Source organism: Eublepharis macularius, chromosome 15 (genome assembly GCF_028583425.1).
Source record: "Eublepharis macularius isolate TG4126 chromosome 15, MPM_Emac_v1.0, whole genome shotgun sequence".
Classification (NCBI taxonomy): Eukaryota; Metazoa; Chordata; class Lepidosauria; order Squamata; family Eublepharidae; genus Eublepharis; species Eublepharis macularius.
The window spans coordinates 52,520,971-52,534,263 of NC_072804.1; the positions used below are offsets into that span (position 1 = coordinate 52,520,971).

Here is a 13,293-nt window from a genome sequence, read left to right on the forward strand (position 1 = left end):
CAATAACACTTGAAAGGAAAAGAGGCTGCCAAGCTCAGGGGAGGGGGATTGAAGCCCTCTTCCCCACCCCCAGGCCAGCCTGAGCCCTTCACTTGTGAACAGCAGCCTCTTCCAGAAGCCATTTCGTCTTTGTACCCACCACCTTCTTTCAGGATTCCAAAAGACCCCATGGGCCTCAACAGTTTGGGGACCCCCGCATGACACAATGCAGCGGTTCAAGGGTCAATCACAGAGGGCTCTGCCCATGGACTCAGCATTTGGGCAGAGGTTTTGCACTCTCTGCCCCTGGCCCTGTGATGCAAACCGAGGCTTTGGTCACAAGCCTTCCCTTACAGTTGCCAGCTCTTCCACCAACTGCTGCTCCTCTGCCTTCCCAACAGCAACGTAATCTGCAAAGATCCAGCCATGTTAGTCTGTAGTTGCAAAAATAGTAAAGAGTCCAGTAGCACCTTTACAACTAACCAACTTTATTGTAGCATAAACTTTCGAGAACCACCACTCTCTGTTGACGCATCTGACAAAGAGAGCTGTGGTTCTCGAAAGCTTATGCTATAATAAAGTTGGTTAGTCTTAAAGGTGCTACTGGACTCTTTATTATTCTAATCTGAAAAGACTTTCAAGCCACAGTGCTTTGTTTCTAGCTGCAGACCAAACCTTGGCAAGGCACAAGAGCAGGCCCAGGTCAACTTTGCCAGTCAGTTGGCAACCTTCCCTCCCCTTGCCATGTCGCTGCTTTCCCTTTTTCGCAGTTGACAGGAGAAATGGGGCCTGGGGAGACATCCTTGGGATGAGCCGCCACTTGGGAACCAGATTGGAAATCCCTGAGGGGCAGAGGGAGCAGGCTGCCCAGTTACCTGTTCTCAGGTTAAAGGTAAAGGTAGTGCCCTGTGCAAGCACCAAGCCATTACTGACCCATGGGGGGACGTTGCATCACGAGGTTTTCTTGGCAGACTTTTTACGGGGTGGCTTGCCATTGCCTTCCCCAGTCATCTACACTTTACCCCCAGGAAACTGGGTACTTATTTTACCGACCTTGGAAGGATGGAAGGCTGAGTCAACCTTGAGCTGGCTACCTGAACCTGGCTTCTGCCAGGATCGAACTCAGGTCGTGAGCAGAGCTTGGGCGGCAGTACTGCAGCTTACCACTCTGCACCACGGGACTCGTATTCTTGGGTTAAGGGTTGCAGAAATGGACTTTCTCTATGGGAAACAGACAGGGCAAACTCAGAGTGGGAAGACATGGGTTCAAATCCACACTCAGCCATGACGCTCACAGTTCCCGTTGCTCTTTCAGCCAACCTACCTCACAGGAAGATTGCAAGGATAAAATGAGGGAGTGTGCGGTAAATCCTTTGTGCAGGCAACGGGCTCTGTCATCGCCCTGTGTCCCAAAAAAATCAGGAACCTGACATGACTACTTCCCCATAAGGTCTCCCTCCACACCACCAGCTTCACCCTCTTCGGGACTCAGCCTTTGTCACTTCAACATGGTGTAACCTCCAAAGCTCTGAGAGGCCCAAAGAAGGCAAAGACAGTGATGCTCATGCCCACCGGCACATCACATGTACGCATACTTGCTTCCTCTGGGCTAGAAAAGGGGAAGCAGAAAGGACAAAGATACCAGCACACGGGAACTCGGTTCATAGGAACTCGAGTCTTCATCAAGAAAGGAGGATCCATCTGGGCTACTCCTCTGCAAGCAGTACTCAAAACACAGCCCATTTTCAAAAGGCAAAAGCTATGGAGCTACCCAAGGGACGGAGGGGATCTCACATGGTCATGATCCTGTCAGGTGAGTCAGCGGAATCTTTGATAGCTTCAAACCAGAGATTTATTTATCTATTTAAGGATTTATACCCCGCTGTTCCACATCGCTCAAGAGCCACTTTTTAACTGGTACATAATAGGAGCGACTTTTACGTGTGCTGTAGATACAAACTTCTTCATCTCCCCTCTTTTCTCTCTGGGCATTGTCCACCCAAGTAAGATCAAAATTTACCTCCAACCATCCGCACAGCACTTTTAGAAATTCCATATCGAATTGCTCAAAATAGGAGGCGAAAGACTTCTCTTAAAAAAATACAAATACAGAACTTGAAAAGTGAGCTTTCAAGAGGTTCTCCAACAGCTCCCCTCTGGACATTATCCACACAACAGGTTTAAAATTAGTTGAACCCTCAGAGGTGTTTCCAGCACAGGGTTTTGTAGTTCTGCAATTTCATAACGGCACCCGGTAAGCCTAGGATTTTGCAACGGGGGCCAGAAAAAGGCATCTTGAATTTTCCAGGACTGAATGGCAAGTGATACATTTTTTAAAAAATCTTATTATACCTCGGGGGTGGGTGGGTCCATTTGAATCAGGACAGTAAGAAAACAGCAGAGGTTGGAGGAGGATTCAGTTGTCTCGGCCTGGGTCAATTCAAACCTGCACCCTCTTCCCCTTGCTATTTTTTAACATCAAAAAACATAATAAACTGGCTTTAAAAATGACTCTCTTTTTTGTAAAATTGGGTTTGAAAAACTGAACAGGAAAGCAGGTCAAGATGGGTAGTCAGCCGTGTTAGTTTGTCTGTAGGAGGAGAAAAGAGCAAAGACTCTTCCTCTTTTCTACTGAACAGGAAAAGGTGTGTCTGTGTGAGTATGTGGTTGTGTGTGTAGCAGACTTGGATTTCTACTGATCAAGGAGTGAACCAGACACTATTCAGCATTTAGGTGGGAGAAATCCTGGGAAGCCTACGGTTGCCAACTCCAAGTTGCAAAATTCCTGGAGATTTGGGGTGGAGCCTGGGAGGGATGCGGTTTGGGGAGGGGAAAGTGTTTGGCAGGGATCTGATGGCATAGGCTCCACCCTGTGACACTGCCATTTTCTTCAGGTGAACTGATCCCTGTCATCTGGAGATCAGTTGTCATTCCCAGAGATTGCTGCTCAAGCCCCACCTGGAGGTTGGCAACCCTGCACACCACAGTGGAAGAAAGGCAGAGCATCGCCAAACAAACAAAACAACCTTGCTTTGTGCAATTAACAGATTATAGAACGGAATCCAATTTTCTCTCCCTGTCCTTCATCCCCCAGCAGGAATCATTCTGAGCTGTGTCTTGCAGCTTGGAGCGGCGCAGAGAAGAATTTCCATCATCCTTGAGCCACCAAAACCTCAAGAGGGTCAAGATGTCACCCTGTCCGTTCAGGGAGGCCCACAACAGCTTAAACTGTGCGAATGGAGTCGAGATATCCGTAAGGGGGGACTAGAGACCATCCTTGAATACAACCCAAACAAATCCCCCCAGCAGAGAAACGGCACAGCCTTCAGCGGGCGGGAGACAGTCAGAGCGGATTGCTCCTTGCGTATCACAAAGCTGAGACAGTCCGACGAGGGGAACTACTCTGTGATTATCGAAGGGGCCTCGACCAGGCAACAACCCCCTCAGAAACCCGACCAAGAACCAGACGAGTTCTTTGAAGGCTCTGTTTATCTACAGGTGTCAGGTAAGCGTTAATCACCTCCTAGGGCTAGGGAGGGATACCATTTTCTGTCTGAGATTTCCTACTCATGGGAAGACAGCTTCCTAGATTCATAAAAAAAGACACGAAGGCCTCGCCAACACTCCCCAGTCCTCAGCTGCAATTGTGACCCTTCAGGCGTGCACGGCTTTTGGGTTGTGTACGGCCTCCTTCAATTCGATTACAACACACCCACGATGCACACTGTTCATTCAGCAACTGTGCTTTCACCTCTAGCCTCTGCTGAAACCCAGCAATTTCATGCTCACAGGAACAGACGTACACACCTTTACTTCTTCTCCATCCATGTCCCCAGAGGGTTGCCAACTTTTTTCCCAAGCCCTGCTCCTCTACCTTTAACCACACCATGGTGGACAGACAAAAAACCTGTTTTTCTTCCTGTGGTCAAAATCTCCCCCTGCTAATGTCTCCAGAGCAGGCCAGGAGTTTTTTTTTCTAACCAGTTGGGAAATCTAACTTGGCACACCATCATTTTATAGTATCAGCTCTATCACACCGTAGCAGCGAGAATAATTTCTGTCTTGTTTTTTATCCGACTTTGTCCATGAACCTTTCACAGCCGGTCTGCCACAAAGCAAATTGTGGGGAAAGCTTTACTTACTGCATTTTAGGCTACTGTTTTAAAGACACAGAAGCTAGACCCAGGGGAAAAAAGTGGCAAACAGAATGGATGGGAGGGGGAGTGATATCTTGTGAGCAGAATATCTGGTCTTTAGTCTTGTCAAACAAGGTTGCCAACAGACAAGGGGGAAAAGTTCTTGCGCCTTTTAACCACAGTTTGATGTGCTCATGTAATTTTTCAAGGCAGGGAGAAAAATATTGCTGCCTGCCAAGATCTGCAGCTGGTTCTTAAGAGGCAAGAGTACGAGCCAATAGAAAAAAACCGAGCAACATGACTTCCTAAGCTTTGATAGCACGGCTTGTAGAAAATGCTGATCCTAAGCTACATAAAATTCTTTCTGATCATATTTGCAGTCTCGAATCAAATTACCATCACTGTCCTGTCCACACCACAGCAACCCAACGAAGGTCAGCAAGTCACTCTGACCCCGCAAGGAATCCCCAAGAAGTTTGAGCTTTGTGAATGGTTCAAACAGGGCGCTTTCGGGAACCTACGTCCCATCACCTCGTACAAACCCAATGACCAGCAAAACCCTCAGAGTACTGACCCCGGCAGCAAGGGGAGGCTATCTGTGAGAGAGGATTGCTCTTTGCACATCACTCAACTTACCACCTCCGACTCCGGCACTTACATTGTGCAGATACAGGTTCTTTCGGACAGGCAGCAACAACAACCAGGTCAGGAGACCAGGCCCCAAGAGCCCGGAGTACCACGGGAATACAGAGGCCAAGTAGAACTGCAGGTCAAGGCAGTCTCTAGTAAGTACCCAACTCCGTCCAAGGCTCACATCCTTTTGGAAAAAGATCAAAGGAATGCAACCCCCAAGGAGGGGGGTCTTAATTCAGCTTGCTTTCCTGAAACCCAAAGTCATTAAGTTCAATCCATTCTGTTGAGTGTTAGTTGCCTTCTCTCACTTTTTTTTAAAAAAAAGGCAGCGATGGTGTCAGAAGTGAACCGTGACATGGGGGAGGGAATCTCTGCGTGGCTTTTCTGATCTGCTTTTCGGGAAACACATGCCCTACAACCTTACTTGGTGTTTATTCAAAGCGTGAATTTTTTTTAATGCTTTGGAATGGTTCGGAGAGGCGCCTCCTGAGTTAGTAACAAAGAGGTTAAAAAGAATAACGTTGGATTAACATGGACAGACACAGGAGGAGGAGGAGCCCTGTCTGCAGTAAAAACTTAAGTTACAAAGGGATTAATCCTGAGCAGGCCTACACAGAAGTAAGTCCCATGGTGTTCAGTGGTGCTTACTCCCAGGAAAGCATCTTCAGTATCTGCAGGTACCTTGCAGTGCTTTAAGGACTTTTGCATTTACAGGAGTAGGAGTTTTCCTGTACCAGAGTCCACTTTGCAGGATAAAAAAGTGGCTTGGCATGCAAAAAGTGCCCCCACTGTCTGTACCCAGCTTTGCACCAAGAGCCCATTCTTGGAGGGATATTGAGAGCCAGCATGGTTCAGTTGTTAGAGTGTTGGATTAAGATCGGGGAGATCCAGGTTTGAATCCCCACTCTGTTATGGACGCTTGCTGGGTGACCTTGGGCCAGTCGCACCCTCACAGCCTAACCTACCTCACAGAGTATATAAAATACTACCTCACAAATATAAAATGAAAGCTATGAGAACAACATAAACCGCTTTTGGTCCCTGTTGGGGAGAAAGGGGGGGGTATACATGAAGTAAATACATAAATAATGTTGCTGTGTAGATAAATGACGCCCTCTTTCTCCTTTCTCTTCCAGGCAAAGACCCACAGAAGGGTGGGCACAACCATTCAGCGGGCTTGAATTACTCTGCCGGAGTCATCGCAGGAGCTTTGCTGGGGGTCTTTGCCTGGACGGACACGTTGACCTCCCTCTTCTACGGCCTCTGTGGTGAGTATTACCCACCACGCAAGCCCAAAAACAGTCGCAAGTTTTGCGCAAGAGTAAGGCCTAGTGTTCACATAAGGAAGGGGACCCAGGCTGGAGGGGGGATCTTGCGAATTGTAGCTATACCATAAAGAAGTGGTCTGAAGAGAGCCATCGTTAAAGAAATACCAATAAAGAAATAAGGAAGGACCGTAGACCTCAATACTTTTGCTATAAGTACGCTCCTACTGTGCAGTTCCTATGTTGTTTAATACATCAGTCATGGAATTGTTTATGCTCTTTCAATCCTTTTCAATTTTTAAAATTTAATTGCATGTTTTTGAAACCGTCGTTACAAATTACTGTACTAACTCACACTGTGTACTTCCCCTTGAGTCTCAGTGAGAAAGGCAGACTATAAATGACATAAATAAAATAAATAAAAATAAGATAAATCCCTTTCTTTGGGCCCTTGGCTTCATAGTGAGTGTACAAGGAAGTGGCAAGGAAAAACTCCTGCAATTTATCCCCATCCAGGCGGGGAGTTGCCGCCAGGGACACGTCGATGTAGTTTGTCACCCCAAACAATTCACACATAGGTCCCCAAGCTTCATTGGCCCCCTTGGCCTTCAGACCCCAGCAAGCCTGAATCTTCCTGGATCAGCTTCCCTTCCCTTTGTTAGTAGTGGACAGCAAACCACACCTGCCCAGGTAGCAAACCACACCTGCCCAGGTAGCAAACCACACCTGCCCAGGTAGCAAACCACACCTGCCCAGGTAGCTCTCCCCAACTCTCACAAGATTCCTTCATCTCTTGAGAGTTTGGGCAGCAATCCGGCAAAGGCACGTGTGCGCACACGCACACACATGCACACGCTCTTCTTATGCTGCCCCCGGGAGTTCCTTGGCGAGCAGAACGGCCTCTGCTAGAAGAATCTGGGTTGGGGTTACAGGTGCCAGCAGGCCTGTAGAAAAAAGTCCTGTCCTTCTAATGGTGGCTTAATGGGCGGAAATGGGCAGCTGAAGGGTTGCCAATCTGCAGGTGAGACCTGGAAACCTGCCAGAATTACAATTGGTCTCCAGACCACAGAGGTTGGTTCCCCTGGAGAAAATGGCTCTTTTGGAAGGTGAACTCTACAGCATTCTACCCACCCTGGAGGTCCCTTCCCTCCCCCAAACCCTGACTTCTCCAGGATCCAACCCCAAATCTCCAGGAATTTCCCAATAATAATGGAATATAAGACTCTCTCTGCCGCTGCTCCTTGGAGAGAGGGCAGAATACAAGCTAGGAATACGAATCCGTGTCTCTTGCTTTTACAGCCACTTTGTCTTGGCCTGGGCGCCTCCTGTGAATGTCAAAAGTGAAGATCCACAGCATTGTGCTTGAAAGGTATGTTGCCGGGCAGAGCGGGTTCAACCTCAAGCAAGAGTCATTGGTCCCCTCTTTCTGTGCTGTTGGAGACCTGGGGCAAGCACAGCCCTGTGGGGCTACCTAGAGTTACCAGCCTGCAGGCAGAAGGTGGAATTCAGCCAGAATTACAACTGATCTCTCCAGGCTACAGCAATCTTTTCCCCTGGAGGAAATGGCAGCATTTGAGGGTGGACTTTATGGTATACTATAGAGTTTAGGGGAAACAGAGTCCTAGAATGACATCACTGTGTCCCCCCCATACTCCCTCCTTCCCAGGCCCCACCCTTAAAATTCCAGGAATTTCCCAACCCAGAGTTGGCGAGTCCATATGCCAACCATAGCTCAACTTCCTCCCCCTCCACCAAACCGAGCCCAACGGCTGGGAGGAGTTGCCAGAACAGGTGTTCTGCCCTCCAGCTCTGGGCCTTCCTCAGCAACTCCCATCTTCAGTGGCAACCGCCGCACCCCCCCCCCCCCCAGGTTGCGAAAACATTTCCTCAAGTTCGTGCCTGTGGGTTTTGCATGAATGCCCTGAGCCAATAGTGTATGAGACTGCTATAAACAGATGCACAGGGTTTCCCACCGACAAAAAAGGGGGGAAATGTTCATCTGCCACCTGCTAACTGAAGCCAAATGTTCACAGCGACCTGTTGAGCTTTGTCTGTGACACTCGATTGAACAAGCAACGTGACCCTCAAAAATCTGAAGGGCTCGTGGAGATCTCTGGACTGGATTCTGACCAGACACAAAACTCAACGCCTTGCATTTCAGAGGTTGTCAAATAACCCCTCTGCTTCAAATATTATACACTGATGAAAAGTAACATTAGATGACAGACATTAAACGGAGTGTGTCCTCCAACTCTTTTAAGGTCAGAGAATTCCCAGCACAGGAGGTGAATTTTCAGGACAAAGTTCGTTCCATCTTTATACATCTAGTAGTAGAAGAGGCCTGTGGGAGGAGGCCGGCAGCCAATCGAGGCCAGCACCCTGCCTTAAAGAGTAGCCAACCTGGAGGGCCAGCATTTCAAATTCAGCTTTATTATGGTCAATTGACCAGCAGTAACAATAAAGGAAGAGAATCACAGATACAAACCATAGTTCCTGGCATAAAAATTTAGTTAGAATTATATTCCTACTCTGCAAGTACTTTATCCTTAAAAAAGGAACTATCTTCAGTCTCCCCTTTTGTTAAAAGCTTTCACTTATTTATAACCAGGGCTTTTTTTCAGGGAAAGCATTGAAACATGCTCTAGAGAAGGCGGAGGGTCAGCAAAGATACCATAAAGGCTGAGGGCCTCACTTCACAATATGGGAAAACTTGAGTTCATGCAAGTGTCTAAGTGATGGTTATAGATCCAGAGGCGTTAGCCATGTTAGTCTGTACTCACAAAATAGTAATGAGTCCAGTAGCACCTTTAAGTCTAACCACCTTTATTGTAGCATAAGCTTTCGAGAACCACAGCTGTCTTCATTAGATGCATGGAGGGCATGAAGAAACTGGCCAGAGATATATAGATAGTGAGGGGAGTGGGGAAAGGTTGCAGGGAGTGAGGGCCATGTAAATGTAAATCAGTTACGAGAAGTCATGGAAGAGGTGGAGTTCGCAATCCAGGCTGGGTGTGACCCCTCTCATCCATGGCAGAATCTGAATACAATGCCTGCAGTTACTTTTGGTAATGAGATAAGCGTTCATAGTTTCTATTCAATCCAAGTCTGACTGAGTAAATTTACATATGAATTCCAATTCAGCAGTTTCCCGTTGGAATCTGTTTTTGAAATGTTTCTGTTGAACGACGGTGACCTTTTAAGTCCTTGATGGAATGTCCTGGTAGATTGAAATGTTCTCCTGCTGGTTTCCAGAGGTTGCCATCCAGAATGGGTAGTGATGAGTGCTGGCGCGCCCATTGAGGCCAGGTAGGCGGTTGCCTCAGGGCACGGAGCACCAGAGGGGGTGCCAGGGGAGGAGCTGGGGGCGGGAGCATGTACCACAGAGCTGCAGCCTCCCAGCCCTCCTGCCCCGTGCTGCTGCCACCACCACATGCCCCTGGCCGAGCGCAACAGCCGTAGGCAGGCCTCTGGGATGGTGCAGGGCAACCGAGCGGGAGAGCTGGGAGGCCACCCACGCGCCATCCAGGCCGCCCACCGCAACAATTGCGCCGGCTCGCATGAGCGCCTGTGATGGCGTCACATGTGACATCATCACGCAGGCTGGCATGCGCGTGAGCCTGGCCCACCAGCCAGCCACAAGCACCAAAAACCCTGGCGCCGCTCCCGGTAGGGATGTGCAGTGTCCTGTGTGCCAGCTGTTTCCCACATGTTCAGCGCTCACACTTGCTCACATGGACCAGCGTAGAGCTTACCTGTGCGAGCGCTCGTCCCACCAAACCATCGAGACAGCGGCGCACAACGTCCCTTTGTCTGTCCTTCTGCCCGTCATAGGCTGCATTTTATACATGTGGTTTTCATTTTGTCTTGAAATGGTTTATTTTATCTTACCATTGCATCTCATTGTTTTAACATATTGTGTTATGATCATATTGTGACTCCCCTTGAGCCCGCTTTCAGGGAGGGCAGGCAAAAAAAAAAAAATCCAGTAAATAAAATTACAAATCCATGAACGCTGGTTGCCCTACTATTTAACATGAAGCATTCAGGCGGTGTTTTTATTTATTTATTTTACAAATTTTACAATTTATTTCCACAAAACCTGCATGTGCATTCTTTTCTCCTACTGATAACCAGAAGGACATGAACAATTCAAACCACTCTAAGATATCCAAAAAGAACAGCGATTTGAGTATTTCTAGGAAGTTTGGAGCTAGGAACTGTGAACAGGAGTGTGGCAGTTTTAGCTAACCTATCAAGAGTGGCTAAGTGGTCTAGAGATTAAGGTTGCCTGTGTTCACCAGCATGACTGGGGTTTGATTCCCCATGATGATTTATTTTATTATTTTGGGACATAATATAACCAGCTCTATGGCAGTTAAATTACTTTCACTGATCTGTCTTTTCTGTCTTTTCCAACAGGTACACAGTGATTCCCAACAGTTTGTTTTTGATTTATCCTAATTATTTCCCCCTGGATTTCTACTAGAACTATCTTGAAAATGTAACACCTTTTGAGCCACCACAGAAAACAAGCGTGTTTTGTTAGGTTTGCAGCTCATGTACAGAGAAAAAACAATGTGTCTGCCATCCAATAAAAAAAAATTCATCTACATTGCATTGTGGCTTCCTTAGAATGTTTGAACAAACACTGCACCAAAATCTCTTCTAAAGTTCTCTTCTTTCTGTCTCCATCACATTCAAGGGGAGAGTTTTTATCTAACCAAAAGTGTAGGAGTTTGGACTTGTGGATTATATCCCGTACTTTTACCCCCACACCAAGGAGTCAATTCCCTGATCAAAACTTTGTTTTATATATGAAAGAAAGAGGCTTATACATTGTAAAGAGGCTTATAGGTATAAGCCTCTTTACAATGTAAAGGGAAACATGGGTTTCAGAAACTGTGAAAACGGTGGGATAAGGGGCTTGGCTTCTGTTTAATTCCCTAGAAATCACTCGAAACCAAATCAAACACATGACACCAAAACACATGACACCAAAAGGTTAAATTTGCATTATCCTTTGCCAATCATTCTCCTTCTGTCAACTTGAGCAGGCAGGCAGCCAGACGGGCAGGCAGGCAGAGGGAGGGGGGGACATTACCTCTTTGAATGCAGGTGGAATTGTCCCTATGGGAATTCTTCACTTGATCCTGGTTACCAGTGGGTCACATGGAGTTCTTGCATGTGATTAAGATAGAAATAAGAACACTATGTTTGGAAAGCAAGGGGGGGGGGTGCCTTCACTGTCAAAGTAAAGCTAGCTCTAGAAACTTGAAGCCCAGCCACGTTGTTGTTCGATAACGTTCCCTTAGTTGGTACAACTGATCTTAAGCAAGGTGGGTCACAACTATTGCTCTCTTTTGTACCCCTCCCTCCTCTCTGTTAAAGCTGCAGGCAGGGGGTGATGAGCGGTGGGAGGCATTTTTTGTGCCCCTCTCCTTCCTTTAGGTAAAGTATTTTCTCCAAAAATAGAAAAAGGCAAAAATTTAACAAAACCTTTCTGCTGAAATGCTGCAATCATTATTTTTTTCTTAAAGCAATTTGGTGAGGTGCGTCTCCTGCCTCCAAACCTTTCTCCAAACTTTGATAATGGGCCAACATTTTTTGTCCATTGAAAAGCCTAGAGGAATAAACTCTACCCGGGCCAGCACAGGAAAAAAAGGGGTGTGCTTTCATCCCCCACCAAAACACGTTTTTTGTTGCAGCTGTGGGACTTAACAAACACAGTAGCTGATTGCAGCACAAGTCTAAGTTAACTAGGAGACTAGTTGGAGCAAAACACTGCTGCTCGGCTGTAATCAGGAGCGAGCAGGAGCATGAGTATCATTCCTATCCTGCAGTCACTCCATTGGCTACCCATGAGAGCCAAGCTACAGGTGATGCCTGACACAGGTTGGACACTTGTCTGCTTCCCTCAGGTTTTGATGGGAAATGTAGGCGTCCTGGTCTTGCAGCCTGGCTCTCTATTTAATTGAGGTTTACAGAGCGGCTGTCTATGGGAAGGAGAACATGTGGTTTGGAGGGGAGTGCAGGCATCGGGCTCTCGCCGGGCGCCCCCCTTCCCCTCTGCTGGGTGTGGCAGGGGTGTGTAAACTTCAATTAAATGGAGAACCAAGCTGCAAGACCAGGATGCCTACATTTCCCCTCAAAACTTGAGGTAAGCTGACAAGTGTCCAACCTGTGTCAGGCGTCACTTATAGCTTGGTTCTCAGTTACTGTGCTCAGTTCCAGGTACTGGCTATCATTATATGGCTCTTCATGGCCTCGGTCTGGCATACCTACGGGACCATCTCTTTCCCTATGTCACCTCAGGCAGCTTCGCTCATCTGAAGAGGGTCTCCTGCACATGGGTCAAATCAATAGCTGCCAGTACACCTGCATTCTCCGTGGTGGCCCCTGCCCTGAGGAGGTCAGGAGAGCCCCCACCCTCCTGATCTTCCACAAATGATGCAACACTGAATTATTCAAAAGGGCTTTTTACTTAGATAGGAGAGCTCAAAGATGCTTTACTATCGAATTAGGCACCGTAGACGTCACTCTTATGTTGCCATATATGCTTATCGGTTTAAGTATGTGCTCCTATGTACTTCCCGTTGCTTTAAGTATGACCCTACTGGGTAAGTTCTATGTTGTTGAATGCCAGTCCAAGAATTGCTTATGCTCCGTTTCAGCATTTCTTCAACTCTATATAGTATTTTCGCTAACGTTATGTCTTTGTAAACTTGCATTTATTCATCCTATGGCATTGTTTATGGAAATGTCCTTAATATTGACTGTGCTATGTAATCCATCTTGAGTCTAAGCGAGAAAGGTGGACTATATAAATAAATAAATAAATAAATAAATAAATAAATAAATAAATAAATAGCTGAACGATTGTGCTCTAACAAGGCAGTTTCACGCATGGTGAGCCGCTGAGCTCTTGGCAGCGCTGGGACTCTAGGCAGGAGATCAGTCAAACCTCCATGACGTGAGATAGCATACACCTAGAGACAATGTATGTGAAGGCGGGGACATTCATCCACCTGCAAGATCTTCTTGAGAGATCGCAGAAGCGTCTGCCATGCCTACTGGCAGTAGTAAAATAAAAGACTTTTTAAGAGGTGGAAAAAGCTATTCCAGAAAGGGAGAAACAGTTTTGTTGAAGAAACCTCCAGCAAAGACCAGGGTTGCAAAGGCAGGCAATGGCAAACCAGCTCTGCCAGTCTCTTGCTATGAAAACTGCACCAGGGGTCGCCATAAGACAACTATGACTTGAGGGCAGGATTTCGTTTTGCCCT

General features: G+C 47.1%; 1 protein-coding gene across 2 annotated transcripts; it reads left to right on the plus strand.

Moving 5' to 3' along the window:
- The first annotated feature begins 1,657 nt into the window (after positions 1–1,657).
- LOC129342861 (carcinoembryonic antigen-related cell adhesion molecule 19-like) lies at positions 1,658–10,623 on the plus strand. 2 transcript variants are annotated; one of them, XM_054998809.1, is made up of 6 exons: positions 1,658–1,792; positions 3,074–3,484; positions 4,496–4,900; positions 5,885–6,016; positions 7,313–7,382; positions 10,433–10,623. In XM_054998809.1, the coding sequence occupies exons 1-5, from the start codon at positions 1,741–1,743 to the stop codon at positions 7,342–7,344; spliced, it is 1,032 nt and encodes a 343-aa protein (XP_054854784.1). In that variant the 5' UTR covers positions 1,658–1,740; the 3' UTR covers positions 7,345–7,382; positions 10,433–10,623. The 2 variants fall into 2 exon arrangements, with proteins under 2 accessions (XP_054854784.1, XP_054854785.1); XM_054998810.1 differs by having other exon boundaries at positions 3,077–3,484.
- Positions 10,624–13,293: the final 2,670 nt, after the last annotated feature.

Excerpts from the sequence above, each read along its gene's own strand:
- LOC129342861 (XM_054998809.1), top strand. The coding sequence starts at position 1,741 with ATGGAGCTACCCAAGGGACGGAGGGGATCTCACATGGTCATGATCCTG. Across the intron at positions 3,485-4,495 it reads TGTTTATCTACAGGTGTCAG|TCTCGAATCAAATTACCATC; the intron begins GTAAGCGTTAAT and ends TCATATTTGCAG. Across the intron at positions 4,901-5,884 it reads GCAGGTCAAGGCAGTCTCTA|GCAAAGACCCACAGAAGGGT; the intron begins GTAAGTACCCAA and ends TTTCTCTTCCAG.